The sequence below is a fragment of the Tamandua tetradactyla genome, chromosome 12 (genome assembly GCF_023851605.1).
Source record: "Tamandua tetradactyla isolate mTamTet1 chromosome 12, mTamTet1.pri, whole genome shotgun sequence".
NCBI lineage: Eukaryota > Metazoa > Chordata > Mammalia > Pilosa > Myrmecophagidae > Tamandua > Tamandua tetradactyla.
In genome coordinates, this window is record NC_135338.1 from 53,562,139 (window position 1) to 53,582,691 (window position 20,553).

The 20,553-nt window shown below is 41.9% G+C and overlaps 1 protein-coding gene and 1 pseudogene across 3 annotated transcripts in view; one reads left to right on the forward strand and one right to left on the reverse strand.

The window, feature by feature from the left end:
• LGMN (legumain) overlaps positions 1–20,553 on the reverse strand; it is a 51,584-nt gene that overhangs the window by 19,871 nt on the left and 11,160 nt on the right. For all 3 annotated transcript variants that reach the window (XM_077123394.1, XM_077123393.1, XM_077123392.1), the window contains one exon: positions 17,485–17,650. In XM_077123394.1, coding sequence (XP_076979509.1) covers positions 17,485–17,622 — 138 coding nt within the window. In that variant the 5' untranslated portion in view covers positions 17,623–17,650. The remainder of the gene's footprint in view (positions 1–17,484; positions 17,651–20,553) is intronic.
• Positions 718–1,702, forward strand: LOC143652131 (glyceraldehyde-3-phosphate dehydrogenase pseudogene; annotated as a pseudogene).

Here is a 20,553-nt window from a genome sequence, read left to right on the forward strand (position 1 = left end):
TGCGATTTAAAATGAGATGCTCAAACTAATACAGCAGGTGAGCGGAGAGCAGGAATTACAAACGAGGTCTGTGCAAGTACAAAGCCCTACATTCTCCCATGATCCTGCACTGCCTCTGGCATTTACTAGGACAATCATGCTGTCCTAACTGCCCATGCCCTCATCCCACTGTAATCAGCATTTTCCCCATTTCAGTCATGCTCTGTTCTCCATCCTAACCACTATGCCCTTTTTAAAAGCAGATTTATTTTCTTAAATACAAAAGTGATACTTTGCAACAACATGGATTAACATCAAAAAACTTTACCCTACGTGAAAGAAGCCAGTATAACAGACTCATATTGTATGACTCCATTTATAAGAAATTTCTAGAGAAGGCACAATAAGAGGCAGCAAGCAGATCTTTGGTTGCAGGGGGCTGGGGCTGGGAGGAGGGAATGACAGCAAATGGGAGTGAGGGAATTTTCTAGAATGACGGGAGAGTCCTAAAACTTGACTGTGGTGATGGTTGCAAAACTGAATAAATTTCCTAAAAATCATCAACCTATGTAATCATGAGTGATTTGCCTATATCATCAACCCATATAACTATAATGAGTGATTGTATGCAAACTTTTGCCTCAAGGTTTTTTTAATAAAGTGGCTATTGGCTCTCTTCTCCTTGCCACTTGACAGCCTCATCTTTCCATGCAGTGCCAGCCGCATCTCTGAGGAACAATGGTGAAGTTCAGAATAAATGGATTTGGCCATATTGGGCACCTGGTTACCAGGGCTGCTGTAAACTCTATCAAAGTGCAGGTTGTTGCCATCAATGACCCCTTCATTGACCTCAACTACATGGTCTATATGTTCCAGTATGATTCCACCCATGGCAAGTTCAAAGGCATTGTGTCAGGGTTGAGAACAGGAAGTCTGTCATCAATGGGAATATCATTACTGTCTTTCAGGAGCGAGATCCCACCAACATCAAATGGGGTGATGCTGGCACTGAATATGTTGTGGAATCCACTGGTGTCTTCACAACCATGGAGAAGGCTGGTGCTCACTTGAAGGGTGAAGCCAAAAGAGTCATCATTTCTGCCCCCCTGGGGTCATGTTTGTGATGGACTTGAACCATGAGAAGTATGATAACTCCCTCAAGATTGTCAGCAATGTTTCCTGCACCACGAACTGCCTGGCCCCCCCGGCCAAAGTCATCCATGACAACTGTGGTATCGTGGAGGGACTCATAACCACTATTCATGCCATCACTGACACCCAGAAGACTGTGGATGGCCCCTCTGGGAAAACATGGTGTGATAGCTGTGGGGCTATGCAGAATATCATCCCTGCATCTAATGGCACTGCTAAGGCGGTGGGCAAGGTCATTCCAGAGCTGAATGGAAAGCTCACTGGCAAGGCCTTCCATGTCCCCACCCCCAATGTGTCCATCATAGATCTGACCTGCAGGCTGGAGAAAGCGGCCACATATGATGACATCAAGAAGGTGGTAAAGCAGGCATCAGAGGGCATCTTGGGCCACACTGAGGACCAGGTTGTCTCCTGTGACTTCAACAGTGACACCTACTCTCCCAGTTTTGATGCTGGGGCTGGCACTGCCCTCAACAACAAGTTCATTAAGCTCATTTCCTGTTACGACAATGAATTTGACTACAGCAACAGGGTGGCCGACCTTATGGTCTACATGGCATCCAAGGAGTAAGAGCCCCTGGAAAACAGCCCCAGTGACAGCACGCAAAGAAGAGAGGCTGTCAGCTACTGGGGAGTCCTGGCCCCAGTATTAAGAATCGCCCATTCTCCACAGTTCCATACCAGACCCCCTGAAGAAGGGATGGGGCTGAGAGCCCTTCCTTGTCATGTATCATCACTAAAGTACACGCAGCCAAAAAAAACAAAAAAACAGAAGTGGTTATTGAGGAAATTGTGGGAAGATGTCAGAGTAGGAAGCTCCAGGAATCAGCCCCTCCACCAAACAACTATATTAAACAGGCAGGAACTGTCTGAATCAACTATTTCGAAACTCGAGTCCAGTGGAACACTGCAGCAACCAAGCAAGAGTAGGAGAAAGAGGCTGGTAAAATATAGTAAATACCACCTATGCTGGTTTGAAACTATTATGTACCCTAGAAAAGCCATGTTTTAATCCTGATTTAATCTTGTGGGGGCAGAAGTTTCTTTTAATCTTGATTCAATATTGTTGAGTGGAAACTTCTGATTAGATGTGACATGTCCAATTGTGGGGGTGATCTTTTGATTAGATGGAGATGTAACTCTACCCATTCAAGGTGGATACTGATTAGTTTACTAAGTCCTCTAAAGGGAAAACATTTTGGAGAAATGTCAGATGCTTAGAGTGCTGACAGAGAAAAGCAGATGCAGATGTTTGGAGAATAGTTACCTCAGAGCTGACAGAGCCAACAAGAGACCCAGAGATGCAGGGCCCAGCAGACGTCACCATGTGCCTTCCCATGAGATGCCAAGCAAGCCAGAACCCAGAGTTGTGTCCTGGAGGAGCTAAGTGAAGGCCCACAGGCATCAAATGAGGAAAACCCACAGGAAATAGAGGCTGAAAGCAAAGGAGCCCAGGAACAAGGGATGAGCAGATACCAGCCACGTGTCTTCCCAGCTGACAGAGGTGTTCTGGATGGCATCAACCTTTCTTGAGGGAAGGTAACCTCTTGGTGGTGGCTTTAGTTTGTATATTTTCTTGGTACTAGAACTATAAACTTATAACTTGTTAAATTCCTTTTTTAAAAGCCATTCCATTTCTGGTATGTGGCAGCATTAGCACTAATACACTACCAAATTGCTCTCTTCCAGCAGCAGTTATAATCACTCATCACTCACTCTCACAGCAGGCAGCATAGCTTGCTGGGACTGCAAAGGGACATAAAAATCCAGTTCTACAAGATCTGGGGGAAGTGCAATCTGACTGCAGATCACTGCTTTTGATCAGTTACTTCAGAACACTGGGTCCCCAGTTCTGAGGGTGGCCATTATTCCAACCAACCCTGGACAAAGGGTGGTGGTGAAGACTTCAAGATGGCATGCTTCCTGAGAGATGTGGAGGACAGTTGAAGGGTTGCATTTGCTGGGCATGTGCTGAGTCTTTCCTTTTTTTTTTTTTTTTTTTTTTTTAACCATGGGCAGGCAGCCAGGAATTGAACCCGGGTCTCCAGCATGCATGTGCTGAGTATTAACTCAGCAACTTTGAGGAGCTGTGAAAGAAGGTCCTGGCACTCTTCAGGCTACTCCCTGATCCCCATCCCAAGGTAGTTTGGAGACAGCCGATGTTCCCTTTTTGGGTCCCTTGCTTTGTTCTGGCTAAGAAAGAATGACTTGGGAAACTTCTCTCCAGCATACTCCCCTTCCACCCCCCACCCCCCACTTCACCCCCCACCCCCGCGCCAATTTGCCGTCCAGACCAAAGCAGCTTGAGAAAAGAAAAGCAGTTTAAGAAGCAATTGAGAGGGCAGCGCAAGGGTGCAAGGGTGGGTCAGTGGCAGAATTCCCACCTGCCATGCCAGAGACCCTGTTCAATTCCCCGTGCCTGCCCGTGAAAAAAAAAAAAGAAAGAAAGAAGAACATAATTGAGCTAGATAGCCTAGGGTAAAGGTTCACCTGCTCTAAATCCTGTGGTGGAACACCCGGGAGAGGGAGGTCTGTTTCCTGGGAAGTAGAAGAGGCATTCAAACTCCTACAAACAGGAGAACTCTTAAGGCCATTAGTAAGCACAAGCCCAGAACAAGTCACAGGCCCAGAAAAGACATGGAGGATCCTGAACTTTGCATTCACCTTGGATTGGCCTTCCTGATAATAGAAGAGCACCAGCCAACGTAAAGTCAGTGAAAAGTATTGTGTGCTTAAGTTTGCTCGGTTTTGTTTATAAACTCAAGAAACAAGACATCTCAGGTAATAAACAACAAAGTTAACATTTTGAAATATTAAAATACACAGTGTGCTACAAAAGTTTACCAGACAAGCAAAGGAACAGGAAATGAGGGCCCATCAATAGAAGGTATAAACATCCAGGAAACACCAATGAAGATGACCAGAATGTGGACATACCAGATTGACATCTCGATATGCACAAAAAACTTTAATATGCTTCATCAAGGAGATGAAGGATAATACAGAGAAAGAACTAAAGGATATCAGGAAAACAATGAATTAGCAATATGAGGATCTCAATAGAGAGACAGAAATTTTTTAAAGGAACCGAACAGAACTACTTGAGTTGAAGACCACAATAACTGAAATAAAAAATTCCCAGGAGGGTTTCCCACACCAGAGGGGAGGTGGCAGATGGAAGAATCAATGAACTTGAAGACAAATGAAATGAGTCAGGCTTATGAGCAAAAAGAAAAACAAAGATAGCCTAAGAGATCTCTGGGATACCATCAAGCATATCAATATATGCATTATAGGAGTCCCAGAAGGAGAAGAAATGAAAGGAACAGAAGGAATACTCAAAGAAATAGCAGAACTTCTGAAACTTAGCAAAAGATGTGAACATGCATATCCAAGAAGCCCAGAGAACACCAAGCAGGAAAAACACAAAGAAAATATGTCTTGTCAAATACAAGTGTGGTGGTTTGGAGCTATATGCACAGTGCCAGAAAAACATGTTCTTAAGCTTAACCCATTCCTGTGGGTGTGAACCATTGTAAGTTGGGCTTTTGATGAGGTTTCTTCAATTGAGGTGTAGCTCAGGGTGGGCCTTAATACCATTACCTGAATCCTTTTTAAGCAGAATGAAATTCAGAGAGATAAAAAGCAATGGGAGCAGGAGTTGAAGGTCAACCCAACTCAGAAGAGAAGGGAGAGTCCAAGAGAGGCCACCATGTGCACTGCCATGTGACACAGGAGCCCAGGACCAAGGATCACCAGTAACCAGCTCCAGAACACTAGATTTGGAAAAAAGAAAAAAAAAAAGCATCACCTTAATAACACCTTGATTTACGCTTATCTCAAACCAGAGAGCTAATAAATTTCCATTATTTGCCAACCCATTGCATAGTATTTGCTTAGGCAGCCCAGGAAAATTAAAACACTGATCAAACTGCCCAATGAAAAGAATACGGAGAGAGTTCTGAAAGTTGCAAAAGAAAAACAACGTGTTATAGACAAGAGAGTTCCAATTAGATTAAGTTCAAATTTCTCATCAGAAACCATGGAGACAAGAAAGCAGTGGGGTATTTATCCCAAATAGCCAAAGCCTTCTTGAAAGAGAAGAACAAAATCGGAGAACTCCCACTTCCTGATCTTAAAACTTATTACAAAGCCACAGTAATCAAAACAGCATAGTAGTGGCACAGAACAGACATAATAGACCAATAGAATCAAACTGAGAGTTTAGAAATCAACCCTCACATTTATGGCCAATGCATTTTTGACAAGGGGTCAAAGACCAGTAAATTGGGAAAAAAAGTCTCTTCAATAAATGGTACTGGAAAAACTGAATTTCCACATGCAAAAGAATGAAGATGGACCCCTATCTCATTCCATATACAAAAATCAACTCAATATGGATCAAAGACCTAAATATAAAAGCCAGTACTATCAATCTCCTTGAAGAAAATGTATGGAACCATCTTCAGGACTTTGTGTTAGGTAATGGTTTCGTAGACTTTACACCAAAAGTACAAGCACAAAAGATAAAATAGAAAAATGGGGCCTCATAAAAAACCTTTTGAGACTCAAATGCCTTTACCATGACATTAAAATGACAACCTACACAATGGGAGAAAATATTTGGAAATCACATCCTGATAAGGGTTTAATATCCAGAATATGTAAAGAAATCCTTCAACTCAACAACAAAAATATAAACACAATTTTAAAATGTGCAAAAGACTTGAATAAACATTTCTCCACAGAAGATAAACAGTTGGTCAAAATGCATATGAGAAGATGCTCAACATCATTAGCTATTAGAGAAATGCAAAACAAAATCATGAGATACCATTTCACACCCACTAGAATGGCTATTATTAAAAAAAAAAAGTGTTGGAGAGGATGTAGAGAAATAGGAACTCTTTTCATTGTTGGTGGGAATGTAAAATGGTGCAGCTTCCTGTTGGAAGAATGTTAAGTTAGAATTAACATTTGACCCAGTAATTTCACTTTAGGTTTATACCCAAAAGAACTGAAAGCAGGGACTTGAACAGATTCTTTCACATCAATGTTCAAAGCAGCATTATTCAAAATTGCCAAATGATGGAAGCAACCCAAGTGTCCATTAACCAATGAATGGATAAACAAAATGTAGTTTATCTATACTGTGGAATATTACTCAGTTATTAAAAGGAATGAAGTTCTGATACACGCAACAACATGGATGAAATTTAAAGTCATCATGTTGAGCGAAATAAGCCAGATACAAAAGGACAAATACTGCATGAGCTCACTGATTTGATATTTAATTAGAATTAACAAACTCACAGAGTCAGAATCTAGAATAAGGGTGCCAGGGAATGGAGTGGGGGTAGGGAATAGGGACTTAGGGTTTAAAATGTACAGAGTTTCTATTAGAGATAATAGAAGAGTTTTGGCAATGAATGGCTGTGATGGTAGCACAACACTGAATGTAATTAGCAGCACTGAACTATATACTTAAATGCAGTTAAAAGAGCAATTTTAGGTTGTATACATGGTAGTAGAATAAAATTTTTTTAAAAATCCATGCAACTGTATAACTCCAACAGTTAAATCTAAGTTAAACCATGGCCCACAGTTAATAACACAATTAGAAAAAAGTTCTTTCATAAATTATAACAAATGTACCACACGAATGCAAGGTGTTGGTAATAGGGTGGTATATGGGATTTGTTTATCCATGATTTTTCTGTAAACCTACAACTTCCGTAATAAAAAAAAAAAATTTTTTTTTAAAAACCAGCTATGCACAGTGGGATCTCATTTTTGTAAACACTGTGTATATGGTATATATGTGTGCATAAGGAAAAGACTGTACAAACTGAAGATTATCAATAGATATTCCCTAGGTGCTAGGATAATGGGAATTTTTAATTTTCTTCTTTACAGTCCTGGAATTTTCTAAATGTTCCACCATAAGCACAAATTACTTCTGTAATAAATTAAAAAGCTATGAAAAGGTGCTTTCCTCAGTTGCAAAAAATATACCACACCAATGCAAGGTGTTAATAATAGGGTGATATATAGGAACCCTCTATTTTACACATGATTTTCCTGAAACCTACAACTTCTCTAATAAAAAAAAATTTTTAAGAGTAGTTATTTCACCTATTTAAATATATATATATTATAAAATATATATATTTATAAAACAAAAGGTAGTCCTTCTACTCACCTGGCCCCCTTCATCATACTTCTTCCTCCCAACCCACAGGAACAAGTTCCTCTAGACTCCTCTGTCCCTCTTTGTCCCACCTGAAACTGGTCCCCCTACCTCTCTGCCCGCCCACCCCACCCCCACACAGACACCCTAAAGCCTTCCTAGAAGGAAGTGGGAGCTCCCTTTCTCTCCACCTCAACCCCAAACTCTAGATCAGCAAAGAGTAATGCGGACCAGTGTTCTAACTACTCCTCACGCCTTCTGCCCTCCTGCCAATACAAAGCCCACATCTTCTCCACGGGAGCCCCCCAGGTCCTGGCCCAGGGTCTGCCTCACCTCCCATCATCCTATCTTCAGAGTCCTCCTGATGACCTGAGCAACCAGAAAACTTCTTCAATCTACTTCAACAGCCCAACCCTCCACCCCCACCCCAGCCCATCAGAGACTTGGATCTCCCTTCCTTACCTGCCCAGATTTCTCCATCCTGAAAAAAATCTTCCCCAGAACAGACTACTGCCCTGGTGACCTATTTCTCAAACTTAGCAGAACAAACTGCACAGCTGTCAACCACATGATGTTTAAACATCTCTTCTGCCCCCACCATTCCAGGAATCTGCCTCCTAAGGCCCTTGGGGAGCTTCTTTTTGCTAAATCCAGCACATACTTTTCAATAGTGTGCCCAGGGTCTGTTGCCACTGTTGTCTTCCTCCCTGACCTTCCAAAAGCACTCAGCTTCTGATGCCATTTGGTTCTCCCCATCTCTGAGCCAAGCCTTACTGACTCCTGTACCAGGTCTCCTTGTGCTCTATAATCTTCCCCTCGATCTCATCCACTCTTACGGTTTTGCTGCTACAAACATGCTGTCAACTCACAAGTTTCTCTCCCTAAGCTATCCCTTCTCTGTCTTACAGACCTGTACCTTCAACCACATGCAGGACAATCAGAAGCCAGGAGGCCTATGAGCACCTCACAGCTGCACACACCATGCGTCAGCCTCTTTTAGGTGCAACCGCCAGGGACTTGGCTCAAATCTGCACTCTTCTCTATCCACCACAGTCACCCCTCACAATTCCTGTGGCAACTTCATACATGTGTCTGCAATCCCTCCCTACTTTCTTCTCTACCACCACTAGAGGTATCTGCTTTTCACTATCAATGTATCTTCCACACCAATGCAAGATGGCCTTCTATTGTTAAAATCTGACTTCTCTGCTGAAAACCAATCTTAATGTAGAGTAAAATCCTACACTCTCCAGGATGGCATCTACCAGGCCCTCCACTATGAACACGGCCTCTCTTCCAACACCCTCCACGGCCACATCTCCCATCATATGCCAGCATACACACAACACTCCAGCCAGAATGAAGCTAATTTACAGTTCCCCACATGAACCAGGCTGCTTTATTTATGTATTTTTTTTGCGTTATCTTTAAATGCCCTTGTACATTTAGTCTCTCCCTACATTACCTCTCTCCCTTTTACTCACTTGAAGAGTACCTACTTACTGTTCAAAACCCACCTCAAACATCTCCTCTGAAAATATGTCTGAGTGTCCTGAGCACTCACTCCTTTTTCTGGGCCACCTCCACCCTCTGTCTAGGCTTCCACTAGTGATAACCATTTGCTCACTGAACATTTCAACCCCCATGCCTCAGGGAGCTCCTTGAGGGCTGGGCCCATATTCATTTAGGAGCCCTTTGCCCATTGTGGTCCTGGCACATCACAGTACTCAGATGTCTGCTGAATAAATTCCAGTCACCCAGGCACCCTGCAGGTTCACAATCTATTTTGAACCCAGATCACTAAGTTCCTGCAAAGGCGAATCCTGTTCCTTTACACTCCCCACAAACCCAACTTCAAAACAACCATATCCTCACAGTGACCACAAACTCCCGCAGATTTTTCCCTCAACTATTTAGAGCTCCACAGTTGCTTCCGAGCTGCCCTCCCAGCTTCCCAACTAGTCACACACCAGTCCAATCTGCACTCCACTGCAAATGAATTTTTCTAAGGTGCTCCCGATTTTATCAATCTCAAGCCAAAAGTCTCTAATGGTTCTTCTACACCAAGGGCTCTCAACTGAAGGTGATTCTGCCTCCCCCCACCCGCCGTGTCTGAGCAACATTTGACACTTCTGGAGAGATTTTTGGTTGTCACAACTGCAGAGAAGGTGCTGCTGACATCTAATGAGTAGAGGCCAGGGATGCTGCTAAACATACTACGGTGTAAAGACTGAAAAACCCTTGGCGGGCCATGGTAGCTCAGCAGGCAGAGTTCTCGCCTGCCATGCCAGAGACCCAGGTTCGATTCCTAGTGCCTGTCCATGCAAAAAAAAAAAAAGAAAAAGACTGAGAAACTCTGCTCCATGCCTACTAAATTATGAATAATATCTCATGTTTGAGGCTTTCCAATCACTCTTCCTCTCTCAGTGCATTTGCCTGCAGGAAGGGCCCAGAAGGTGCCCGGCCTACTCCCATGGAGAAAAGCAGGGCTGAGTCAGGCCCAGCCCTGTCTTTGGGAAGCCTCTCTCAGACTGTTCTCTTCAGGCACTCAAGATGAGAACATGAGTCCCTCTGCAGCTAGATACAAGTCTACCAGCTCTGCAGACCAAGACTCTACCTAGCAGGGTGGTTCCAGGGCCCCGATTTTTGGAGTCAGTGAGGATTAAAGAACATGACATCCATCTGGATACAGAGCCAAACAAACCATGTTCTCCAATTCAGCTTTACCAGTAATAAAGCTAATATTTTGTTGAGTCTCCATATGTTCATTCAGTTAACAAATATTTATTGTGCTGAACCCTGACCCAGGGTTAGTGTGAAGGGTTATAGGGAACAGGGAAAGAGGGAGAAAAAGGCAGAGAAGGGCGTCACATGGCTAACCAGCCAAAGAATGGTACGGAGCTCAGAGTCCAGGGCAGGACAGATCACCCTTGAGTCCCAGTGTGGCTGATAAAAGAAGGGTCAAGGCCCTAAGGAGATACCTGGGGATCCTGAACAGGGGTTGGCAAAGAACAGGCCAAGAGCAGCTTTTTTACATTTTGAATGGTTATATAGGTACCTATATTAACATCTTTGATTTTTCCTCTTGGTTCAAAAAGCCTGAAATATTTACTACCTGGCCCTTCATAGAAAAAAGTTTGCCACCTCCCAATCATGAGCCAGACAGTAGTGGGGAGGCTTTGAGTATGTGCATGTTGGGGGGGTGGGGAGGTTGACAGGCACACAGTGAGACCTGGAGCCCCCTTCTCACTCTTGTAATTGGTGATGTGGAGGCTAGGGATCTCTTTAGGGGTCAGTCCAACTCCTTTATCTAGTTCTAAGTGGAAAGAAAGGGGTTGTTGTTAGCTGGCCTCTCAGCCCCCAACATGCGTCACTATGTTCTCAACCAAACTTTTCCAGTCTATTCTCCAAGGGTTTCCCATTCCAGTCAACCTGGGCTATGTGTTGTCCCTGTATGCCCCATTAGGATTCTTCCTTCCTATCAAAGCCCTGGCTTTCCTCAAGTTAGATGCCCAGCTCCAAGAGGTCAGGAGCTTCTTTCTCTAGGTCAGACCTGGAAATCCTTTTCCCCTTACCAGGTACTTGTCTGAGTATGGACATGTGATGTCTGCAATTCTGACCAAGAAGACATGGCGCAAAGTCTGTCTAGGGTTCCTGGAAAAGGTTTCTATGCTGAAGAAAAAGACCATCATATACACACACACAAAGATGGCCTCTTCGTCTTCTATAGTATTATGTTTTGTTTGGATGTGAAACCACCCAAACAAAAACACCATCTTGCATCTTGAGGAGAGCTTACTGAGGACAGGTCAGAACTACAATGATGGCAGAGTAGAAAAAGAGAAAGGAACTGTGTTCTAGGCAACAGGGCTGAATACTTAATTAGCCCTGGTATACATCAAATTGTGTCCCCCCAAAAGATATGTTTAAGTCTTAACCTCCGGCCCCATGAATGTGACCTTATAGTCTTTGAGGATGCTAATTTTTTTTTTTTTTTTTTTTTTTTTTTTTTTTTTTTTCTAAAGGAAAGACAGAGAGAAGGAAGGAAGGAAGGAAGGAAGAAAGGGAAACATTTTTAAACATTTTCTTGTTTTTATTGTATTCTGTTTCTCCGTTTTTGTTACATGGGCTGGGGCCGGGAATCGAACCGAGGTCCTCCGGCATAGCAGGCAAGCACTTTGCCCGCTGAGCCACCGCGGCCCGCCCTGAGGATGCTAATTTAAATGAAGCCTAACTGGATTAGGGTAAGCCCTAATCCAATATGACTGGCATCCTTATAAGAAAGGGAAAAGGGGCAGAAACAGACCAGAAAGAAAATGGCCATGTGAGACAGAGGCAAAAATTGAAATGATGCATCTACAAGCCAAGAAATGCCAAATATTGCCAGCAAACATGAGAAGCCAGAAGCAGCAAAGGCAGGATTCTCCCCTACAAATTTCAGAGGGAGCATTGCCCTACCAACACCAACACCATGATTTTGGACTTGTAGCCTCCAGAGCTACGAATGGATAAATGTCTGTTGGTACTTTGTCACAGCAGACCTAGAAAATGAAGACACCCTCTATATTGAACACTCACTTTCTTCCAGCTCCATCTGTGGAAATGCCATCAACCTCCAAGTCAATCTCAAATCTCTCAAAGCTGTCCTTCACTCCTGTCTCCTGTCTCACTTCCTTCTTGACCTAGACTCAGAACTTGGAGTTCCTATAGGAAATGGTCTTTCTCAGCCTTGAGTTCAGGTGTTTGTGCACATGCCCTGTAAGGCCAAGGGTTCCTGACCAGAGGGCCCCTGCCCATGATTCTCTCTAGCCCCAAAGCCATCCCCATACCACCCCCACACCATAGGCATATATACACCCTTGGCATATCACGGGCCTCTAAGAGAAAAGTGTTTAACTAAATAGACCACTGTACCTATTTTAATGCCCAGAAAAATTCTGCCACATTTATTATTTTCAGAATGCAATGTCAGAAAGAGTGATTCTAAGTGGTAAATTACAAATGACCTCTTTTCTTCTGCTCATCTACATTTAAGTTTTCTATAGTCAACCCCGACATGATCGTAATTTTGCATTTTGTAATTTAAAAAAGGAGTGGAAACTATTTTAAAATAAGACACATGATGCCCAGATACACATGTCACATGTCTACAGTAGTGGTGGTGAGTGTGGACAGTGGAGTCACACTGCGTGGGTTCAAACTCCAGCTCCACTGTAATAGTCACATGACCTTAGACCTAACTTCTCCGTGCCTCGGCTTCCCATCTTCAAATAGGGATATAACATCATTTACCCCTTGGGTTGTCTGAGGACTAAGGGAGATGACTCATGTCAACTGCTTGGAGCCAAGTCTGGCATAGCATCAGCGCTCAGTAACCAGCAGGAGCATTTTCCTACCAGAAAGTCAGGACCACAGGACAGGGAGCTTCACCTGCATCATGAACAGCATCTGACTCCTAAGAGTGCTCAAGAGGAAGGAACAAGGTATCATTTCCCTGGTAGCCCTGTGTTCCTGGGACACTTCTGTGTGCTTACTCTATTTGAGCCCATTCTGGGATCCTGCCTCATCTCCTAAGCACCAGCACCCTTCATCCCAGGCATGGCCCCTCTCGACTAGAACTTCTTCAAGTGACTGCCCAGGCCTCACCCTACCTCTCGTATCTCTCTAGTGCTGGTGAATGATGGGTCCCTTCTCCACTATCCTCCCCATTTCCCACACCCACCTGCCTCATTCATTCAGCCCATCCTGTTCATGCCACCCTCTCTGCACTTAAGATTCCACAACCTCCGATGGACCCAGCTCATCACTCCCCATGAGGAGCTACCCCTCAGGAGGTCCCCTGACCCACCACAGTCAGAGCCTGGATGCAGAATGCCCCGCCAGCATCACTTGAAATCAATTTCTTCCAAGCAGGTCATCCATGAATACCAGGCAAAAATGCAGAACAGGAAACCCACTTAGGGAAAAACCAAAAACTGCCTTAAATAACCATCATGAAGTAAGGAAAAGCATCTACCTATGATTTTACTATACTTGATACATTAATCTTTCCTAAATGAAAGACGTGTGATAATAAATGTTATGTTAATCCAAGGAAAATGTAAACCTCTACAGAAGTCTATGTTCAAAATTCTTTATAGGTTTTACATGGAAAGCTATTTTAAGTGCTCCTATTGATCAGCCTCAAAAGTCAAGAAAGCAAATGCTAGTGGCTGGACGAGAGAATATCCAGCTGGTGGGTGGGGGTGGGGCACAGTACAATCAATATTGTGACAAGGTGGCACTTCCTCTCTGTGGAGTCTCAGGGCCACCATCCTCTTTTACTGGGGATGAATACTTCAGTTTGTGCCATTTCCTGCGCCTTGCTTCTCTTCAGTGTATCTATTTTGATATTTAGTATTTTACCCAGGGAAACCAGCAATACTTTTAAAACAAGCCTTTTGGGAACAAAGAGGACTCGGATAAACAATGCTTAACGTTTAGCCAATATATTTTTTAAAGTTGGCTGTGTAAAAACAGGGTGGAGAGGGCAGCAGCCCAGCTTCGTGAAGGCTCCCAGCGCCCCACGGCTTGCAGCACCCGGCACACTCCAGTTCTGCTGCCAAGATGCCAGAGAGGAAGGTCAAGTCCTGAGGACACAGGGAAGGAGCAGCCCAAGAGGAGGTCGGCTGCCAGCTAAATCTGCTCCTGCGAAAGTGGAAATGAAGCCAAAAAAGGTGGTGGGAAAGAATAAGTCTTCAAACAAAAAATATGCAACCTAAAGGGAAAACATGCTGAAGTAGCTAACCAAGAAACTAAGGATTTACCTGCAGAAAATGGAGAAACTAAAAATGAGGAGAGTCCAGCCTCTGATGAAGCAGGAAAGAAAGAATCCAAATCTAATTAATATTATGTACTATATCTTATCAGTGGTCCCTGTTTCTCCCTTCTTGTACAATCCAGAGCAATATTTTTATCAACTATTTTGTAAATCCAAGGTTTTTAGTAGCTCTGAAAGAAACATTTTTAAGAAGGCGATTGAAATCCCACCTTAACCCATTTTTTTTAAGTGTAAAATTGCTTTTTTTTTTAAGAGGGGAAATCATTTGCTTGTTGTTCACTTTTTTATACAACCAGAAAATAGTGGGATACTGACTTATGGATGCTTTGACAGTCTTGGATGTCAACTTAGCATTCCATAGGGGGGCGGTGGGGGTGGCCATTTTTATACACTATAACACAAGACATCCTAATTGATGATTTGGAGTCACAGTCATGGATTTAGTACATGTTGAACATTTTTAATTAATTCTGTTCCTATGTTTTCTGGTAGAATTGTTTCTTAAAACTGCTCCCTAATCTTGGCTCTCCCTGCCAGAACTGTATGCACCCTATAACATTCTTTGTTGTGGTAGTCCAGTTTTCCTAATAACTTTGTTATATGCTGGGAAAGATTGGAAATGTATGTGGTATGTATGATATTAAATTGTGAATTATTGGGACTTAAGATTTAAGAGTTTATCAACATTTGAAGATTGTGGCATTTGATAATCTTTGTAGGGAAAACTTGCCTCCAAATTTTAAGCTGGAAAGTTACTGAAATAACTTTATTTTTTTTTGCCAATTGATTTTTTTTATGAAACATATCCATATACAAACACATTCTTATCATATAATTCCATTGTTCTGTTATATAATCAATAACTCACAATATCACATAGTTGTATATTCATAATCATGATTATTTCTTAGAACATTTGCATCAATTCAGAAAAAGAAACAAAAAGAAAACAGGAAAAATTCATACATACCATACCCCTTACCCCTCCTTTTCATTGGTCACTAGCATTTCAATCTACTAAATTTATTTTAACATTTGTTCCCCCTATTATTTATTTATTTATTTTTTTTTTTTTTTTTTTTTTTTTTTTTTTTTTGAGGGAGGAAGGGAAGGAAAGACAGAGAGAAGGAAGGAAGGATGGAAGGAAGGAAGGGAGGAAGAAAGGGAAACATCTTCAAACATTTTCTTGTTTTATTATATTTTGTTTGTTTGTTTGTTTCCCACATGGGCTGGGGCCGGGAATCGAACCGGGGTCCTCCGGCATAGCAGGCAAGCACTCTTGCCCGCTGAGCCACCGCGGCCCGCCCCATATTTATTTATTTTTAATCCATACGTTTTACTCATCTGTCAATAAGGTAGATAAAAGGAGCATCAGACACAGGTATTCACAATCACACAGTCACATTGTGAAAGCTTCAAGAAACATGGCTACTGGAACACAGCTCTACATTTTCAGGCAGTTCCCTCCAGCCTCTCCATTACACCTTAACTGAAAAGGTGATATCTGTTTAATGCATAAGAATAACCTCCAGGATAACCTCTCAACTCTGTTTGGGATCTCTCAGCCATTGATACTTTATTTTGCTCATTTCTCTCTTCCCACTTTTGGTGGAGAAAGCTTTCTCAATTCCTTGATACTGAGTCCCAGCTCATTCTAGGGTTTCTGTCCACATTGTCATCACTGGAATAACTTTAGAAAAGAATTACAACTACATGGCTTTTCAGATTTTCAGTACATACAGTAAGAATTGTGTACAAATTGTTTGTAACATCTGTGTGCTCATCTTCAGAACAACCAATAAAATCACAATATGGAAGAATTGTTTGAAAAAGAAAAACACTAGGGCAATTGATGAATCAACTTGATTGCCCGCCAGGATCTACACTTAACACATTCTATCTTTAATTCGTGGTTAGAAAGGGAGGAGAAAACAAAGAGCCAAACCAGTTACCTACCTACTCAGGTTGTTTCTCTCTAAATAGGTCAGGTCTGTGGTTAAGTATTAGAAGGAAAAGGGATCTTTTGCTAACGCAACAACTTTTTAATAGAGCCAAATCTCCAATTCAGCTAAAATACAAATGCCATTCAAGAAATGTCATTCAATAATCAACACATTTTAAAGCCGGTAGGGATATCATAGAACCATCTCCCTATTTCATAGACATGAACGGTGACCCCAGGAGGGAAATATCTGAGTGAGTTCTCCAGGGAGAGGCAGCAGAGACTACAGATTCATGCTGATGACTCGATGCATGGCTAGTCCAAACCGACACATGCAGGAGTGTAAAATGTACACGGGATTTTGAAACTAAGCATCAAAAAAATTTTTTATATTGAATACATATTAAAATTATAATAGTTTGGATACATAGGATTAAATAAGATATGAAAATAGGAATAAGGAAAAAGAATCACACCTACCGTACATGGTGCAAGGTACTGAGTTAACATATATAAAGTACCTGGCACACAGAGACTGTGATTGTCTGAACATCTTGTTTCTGAAAATTCAATAACTATATCACTTTTTAAAAAAAAATAATGGCATAATTGAGACATAGTTTACATGCCACAAAAGTCAGTGTTTTAAAGCACACAATCCAGTGTTTTTTTAGTATATTCACAGAATTGTACAACTATCACTATTATCTAATTGTAGAATATTTCATCACTTCAAAAAGAAATCCTAAAAAAGAAAAATAAAAAAGACAAAGAAAAAGAAATCCTGTACCCTCCATTCTCCTCTCCCCAAACCTCCCTGCAACCTCTAATCTACTTTTAGTCTCTATGGATTTGTCTTTTCCGGATATTTCATATAATAAATTCATACAGTATGTGGTCTTTGTGTCTGGCCTCTTTCACTTAGCATAATGTTTTCAATGTTCATCCATTTTGAACTATGTATCTTCCTTTTTATTGCCAAATAAGATGACCTTGTATGGATACACCTCATTTTGTTTATCTATTCATCAGTTGATGGACACTGGACTGTTTCAATTTTCAGTTATTATTAATAACACTGCTATGAACATGCTTATAAAAGTTTTTGTGTGCACTAGTGTCTTCAATTCTCTTGGGTCTATACCTAAGAGTAAAATTGCTGAGTCATATGGGCAGTGTTTAAAATTCTGCACAACTGCCAAACTGTTTTCCAAAGTGGCTGTACCATTTTCCATTTACATCAGCTATGCATAAGGGTTCCAATTTTCCACATCCTCTTCAACACCTATATTTTAGTCAGCCTAGTAAATGGCTGTTTTATAAGTCTTTTCTATTAACAATGTCCAAGACTCGTTCACAGAATGCCAGTGTCATAAGGAAAAAGATTGCTCATTTTCTTACCTGGTGCCTATAATTATACCAGCCGTTCGAACCCGCAACAATCACCACCCAGTGCTTGCCTCCCTCCTCAGGATCACCCAGAGGAAAAGCACCAATTCCCAGGACCAAGCTGAGCAATACGGCTACTTTCCAAATCATTCTGTGCCTTGGGTTGATCTGCAAAAATCTGAGAAGAAAAAAGCAGAGTCAAGTCAAAAAGCAATATCAAGAACACAAAGACATTGTCAGCCTTTAAGTAAAGATGACAGTACTTGTGTCAAAAAGATAAGACCATTTAGTCATCAGACAGACTGTAAGAGGATGAAAATCATGAGAGAGCAGAATTATATTTTCAGCTCTGCTGCCCCTCTCTCCACATGGAAATGGGGCCTACCTGTACCTTCCAATCATCACGACAAGTTGAAGTTAGGAGTATAAATCAAAGAATATCCAAAAAGCCCTTTGGTTACCCTTTAAAGATTTTGGCACACCTTAGAACACAGCAGGCAAAATTTATCAGCTGCATGGAAAAATGTTTACCACATACTATGAACTGTTTCCAAGAAAAGAATATATATGTAACACATGCCTAGAAAAAAAATGGAAGGCAGACAAAATTTAACAATAGTTATTTCCAGGTAGTAATTGGGATTAAGCTGATTTTTTTTTTTTTGGCATGGGCAGGCACTGGAAATTGAACCGGGTCTCTGGCATGGCAGGTGAGAACTCTGCCTGCTGAGCCACCGTGGCCCACCTGGGATTAAGCTGATTTTATTCTTTATACCTATCTCTTTTTGATAAAATTAATGTATATTATCTATAAAAATTCATATAAGTTCATATAATGGGCAATTTCTAAGTTTATGGATAGTTATCTGGATAAGCTATATTTAAGCTTCAATAGTCCAAATGAATGTCTTTGTATAACACAGTGCATTTATACGCATTCTGTTTAACAGGCAGAGCAAATATTCAATCCCCCTTTTACAGAGGGTGAAGCAAGAAAGCAAGTAACTTGCCCAGTATCCATGTACAGTCAACCTTGGCCTGAGACCAGAACTCATGCCTTCTCAATTCCTGGTCTAATGCTCTTTCTGCTATATCGTTCTGTATCTCAAGACTTTATTCTTAATTAAGTAAATGCCCAGTTTTAGACTTCAAGGACAAAAGTTATTTTTGGAACAGCCTTCCTGTAAGAGAAGCTGGGCCTGTGAAATAAAAGCACAGTTTGAGATGTAGAGACTCAGAGCAGAACGTAGTCCATGGGCTGACCTTCGTCCAGTACCACCTGGCACACAGGACTGACATGGGCTTGTCCTCTCATGGCTCATTCATCTACCTACTCTCCCGAATCTACTGACCACCAACCCTGCTCAACAACGGGCAAGCACTGGGAATTCAGTGGGGCTGGAAATAAAGTTTCTGCCCTCGCAGAGCATGCAGTCAGCCAAGGGATGAGCCACCTCTAGTCCTCGATGCCATCCTCCACATATTGTGCTAGCAATCGGCAAAAAATATATAATGATGGAATGGAGTTCCACTGTAAGCAAACCACAGGAAGTCTTGTGTCTCTTGTAAAAGTTTAAACACTAAGAGTACCTTAGGCCAGGCACCCAAATATCTGGTCTGATGGACAGGGTCTAAGATGGGGCCTGAGATTCTACATTCCTAATAGCTCCCAGGCCGAGGCTTCTGTCCCTAAACCATACTCGACCTGCCAGGTCCTTTCCATAACCCTGGCAGGCTCTGGGTCCATATCTCTCTAAGGTCCGGTATCCCTTTCAAGAGACTGCACTGCTGTGCACCCCAACTTCATTCTTAATCTGTAAACCTGAGCAAGCCTGAGTTGGAGGTTCAACTCAGGTTTAATAACACTGCGAGGGATGGGTAATCACAGTAAAGTGCCCACAGGCACTGATCATCCTGCAACAGTTGAGAATTACGTACTTATTTTTAATATGGCACATAACAGATGAAGGCACAGGACTGCTGAGCACCCCCATCACCACCACCGGCTCACTGCTAGAACCCTACAGCATCTTAATTTGCACTTTAGGAGGCTACTCCCTAGTCCACTCAACCTAAGTCACCCTGGGGTTGGAAGGTAACCCATAAAAGGCCAATTACACATGGCATGAGATTTTGTAGGTTTGTCCAGGTTAATGTGATGCCCCGATAAATCCCAGAGTGATTTGAACAGTGAATAAAGAAGTATTTGCAAAGTCCCCTTTGGGGAATGGTGAAAAAGGAGGAAAATTCAACTTCCCCATCTGGAGAATTCCTGATAGTCTCGCAAGCATTGGGGACAATCAAATCAATAAGCCGAGCCCTCAATCTTGGGGTTTATTCATAAACTTATCCCTGCAAAGGATAGGCTAAGCCTACTTAAAATTAGGCCTAAGAATCACACCCAGAGAACCTTTTTTGTTGCTCAGATGTGGCCCCTCTCTCTCAGCCAACATGGCAAGCAAACTCACGGCCTTCCCCCTCTGTGTGTGAGACATGAGTCCTTGGCAACATGGGAAAGAAATCTTAGAATGAGCTGGGACCCAGTATCAAGGGATTGAGAAAATCTTCTTGATTGAAAGGGGGAAGAGAGAAATGAGACAAAATAAAGTGTCAGTGGCTGAGAGATTTCACAGAGAGTCAAGAGGTTATTCCTGGAGGTTATTCTTATGAATTATAGATATCCCCTTTTTAGTTTAAGGTGTATTACGATGGCTGGAGGGAACTGCCTGAAACTGTAGAGCTGTGTTCCAGTAGCCATGTTTCTTGAAGATGACTGTATAATGATATAACTTCCGTAATGTGACTGTGTGATTATGAAAACCTTGTGTCTGATGTTCCTTTTATCTATGGTATGGACAGATGAGTAAAAAATATGGATTAAAAATAAACAAATAAAAGGGAGAAAAGATGTTAAATTGAGTAGACTGAAATACTAGTGATCAATGAAAGGAAGTGGTAAGGGGCATAGGAAAAAAATAGGGGGAACAAAGGTTAAAATTTATTGGGTAGATGGAAATATTAGTGGTCATTGAGAGGGAAGAATAAGGGGTATGGTATATATGAGTTTTTTCTTTTTTCTTT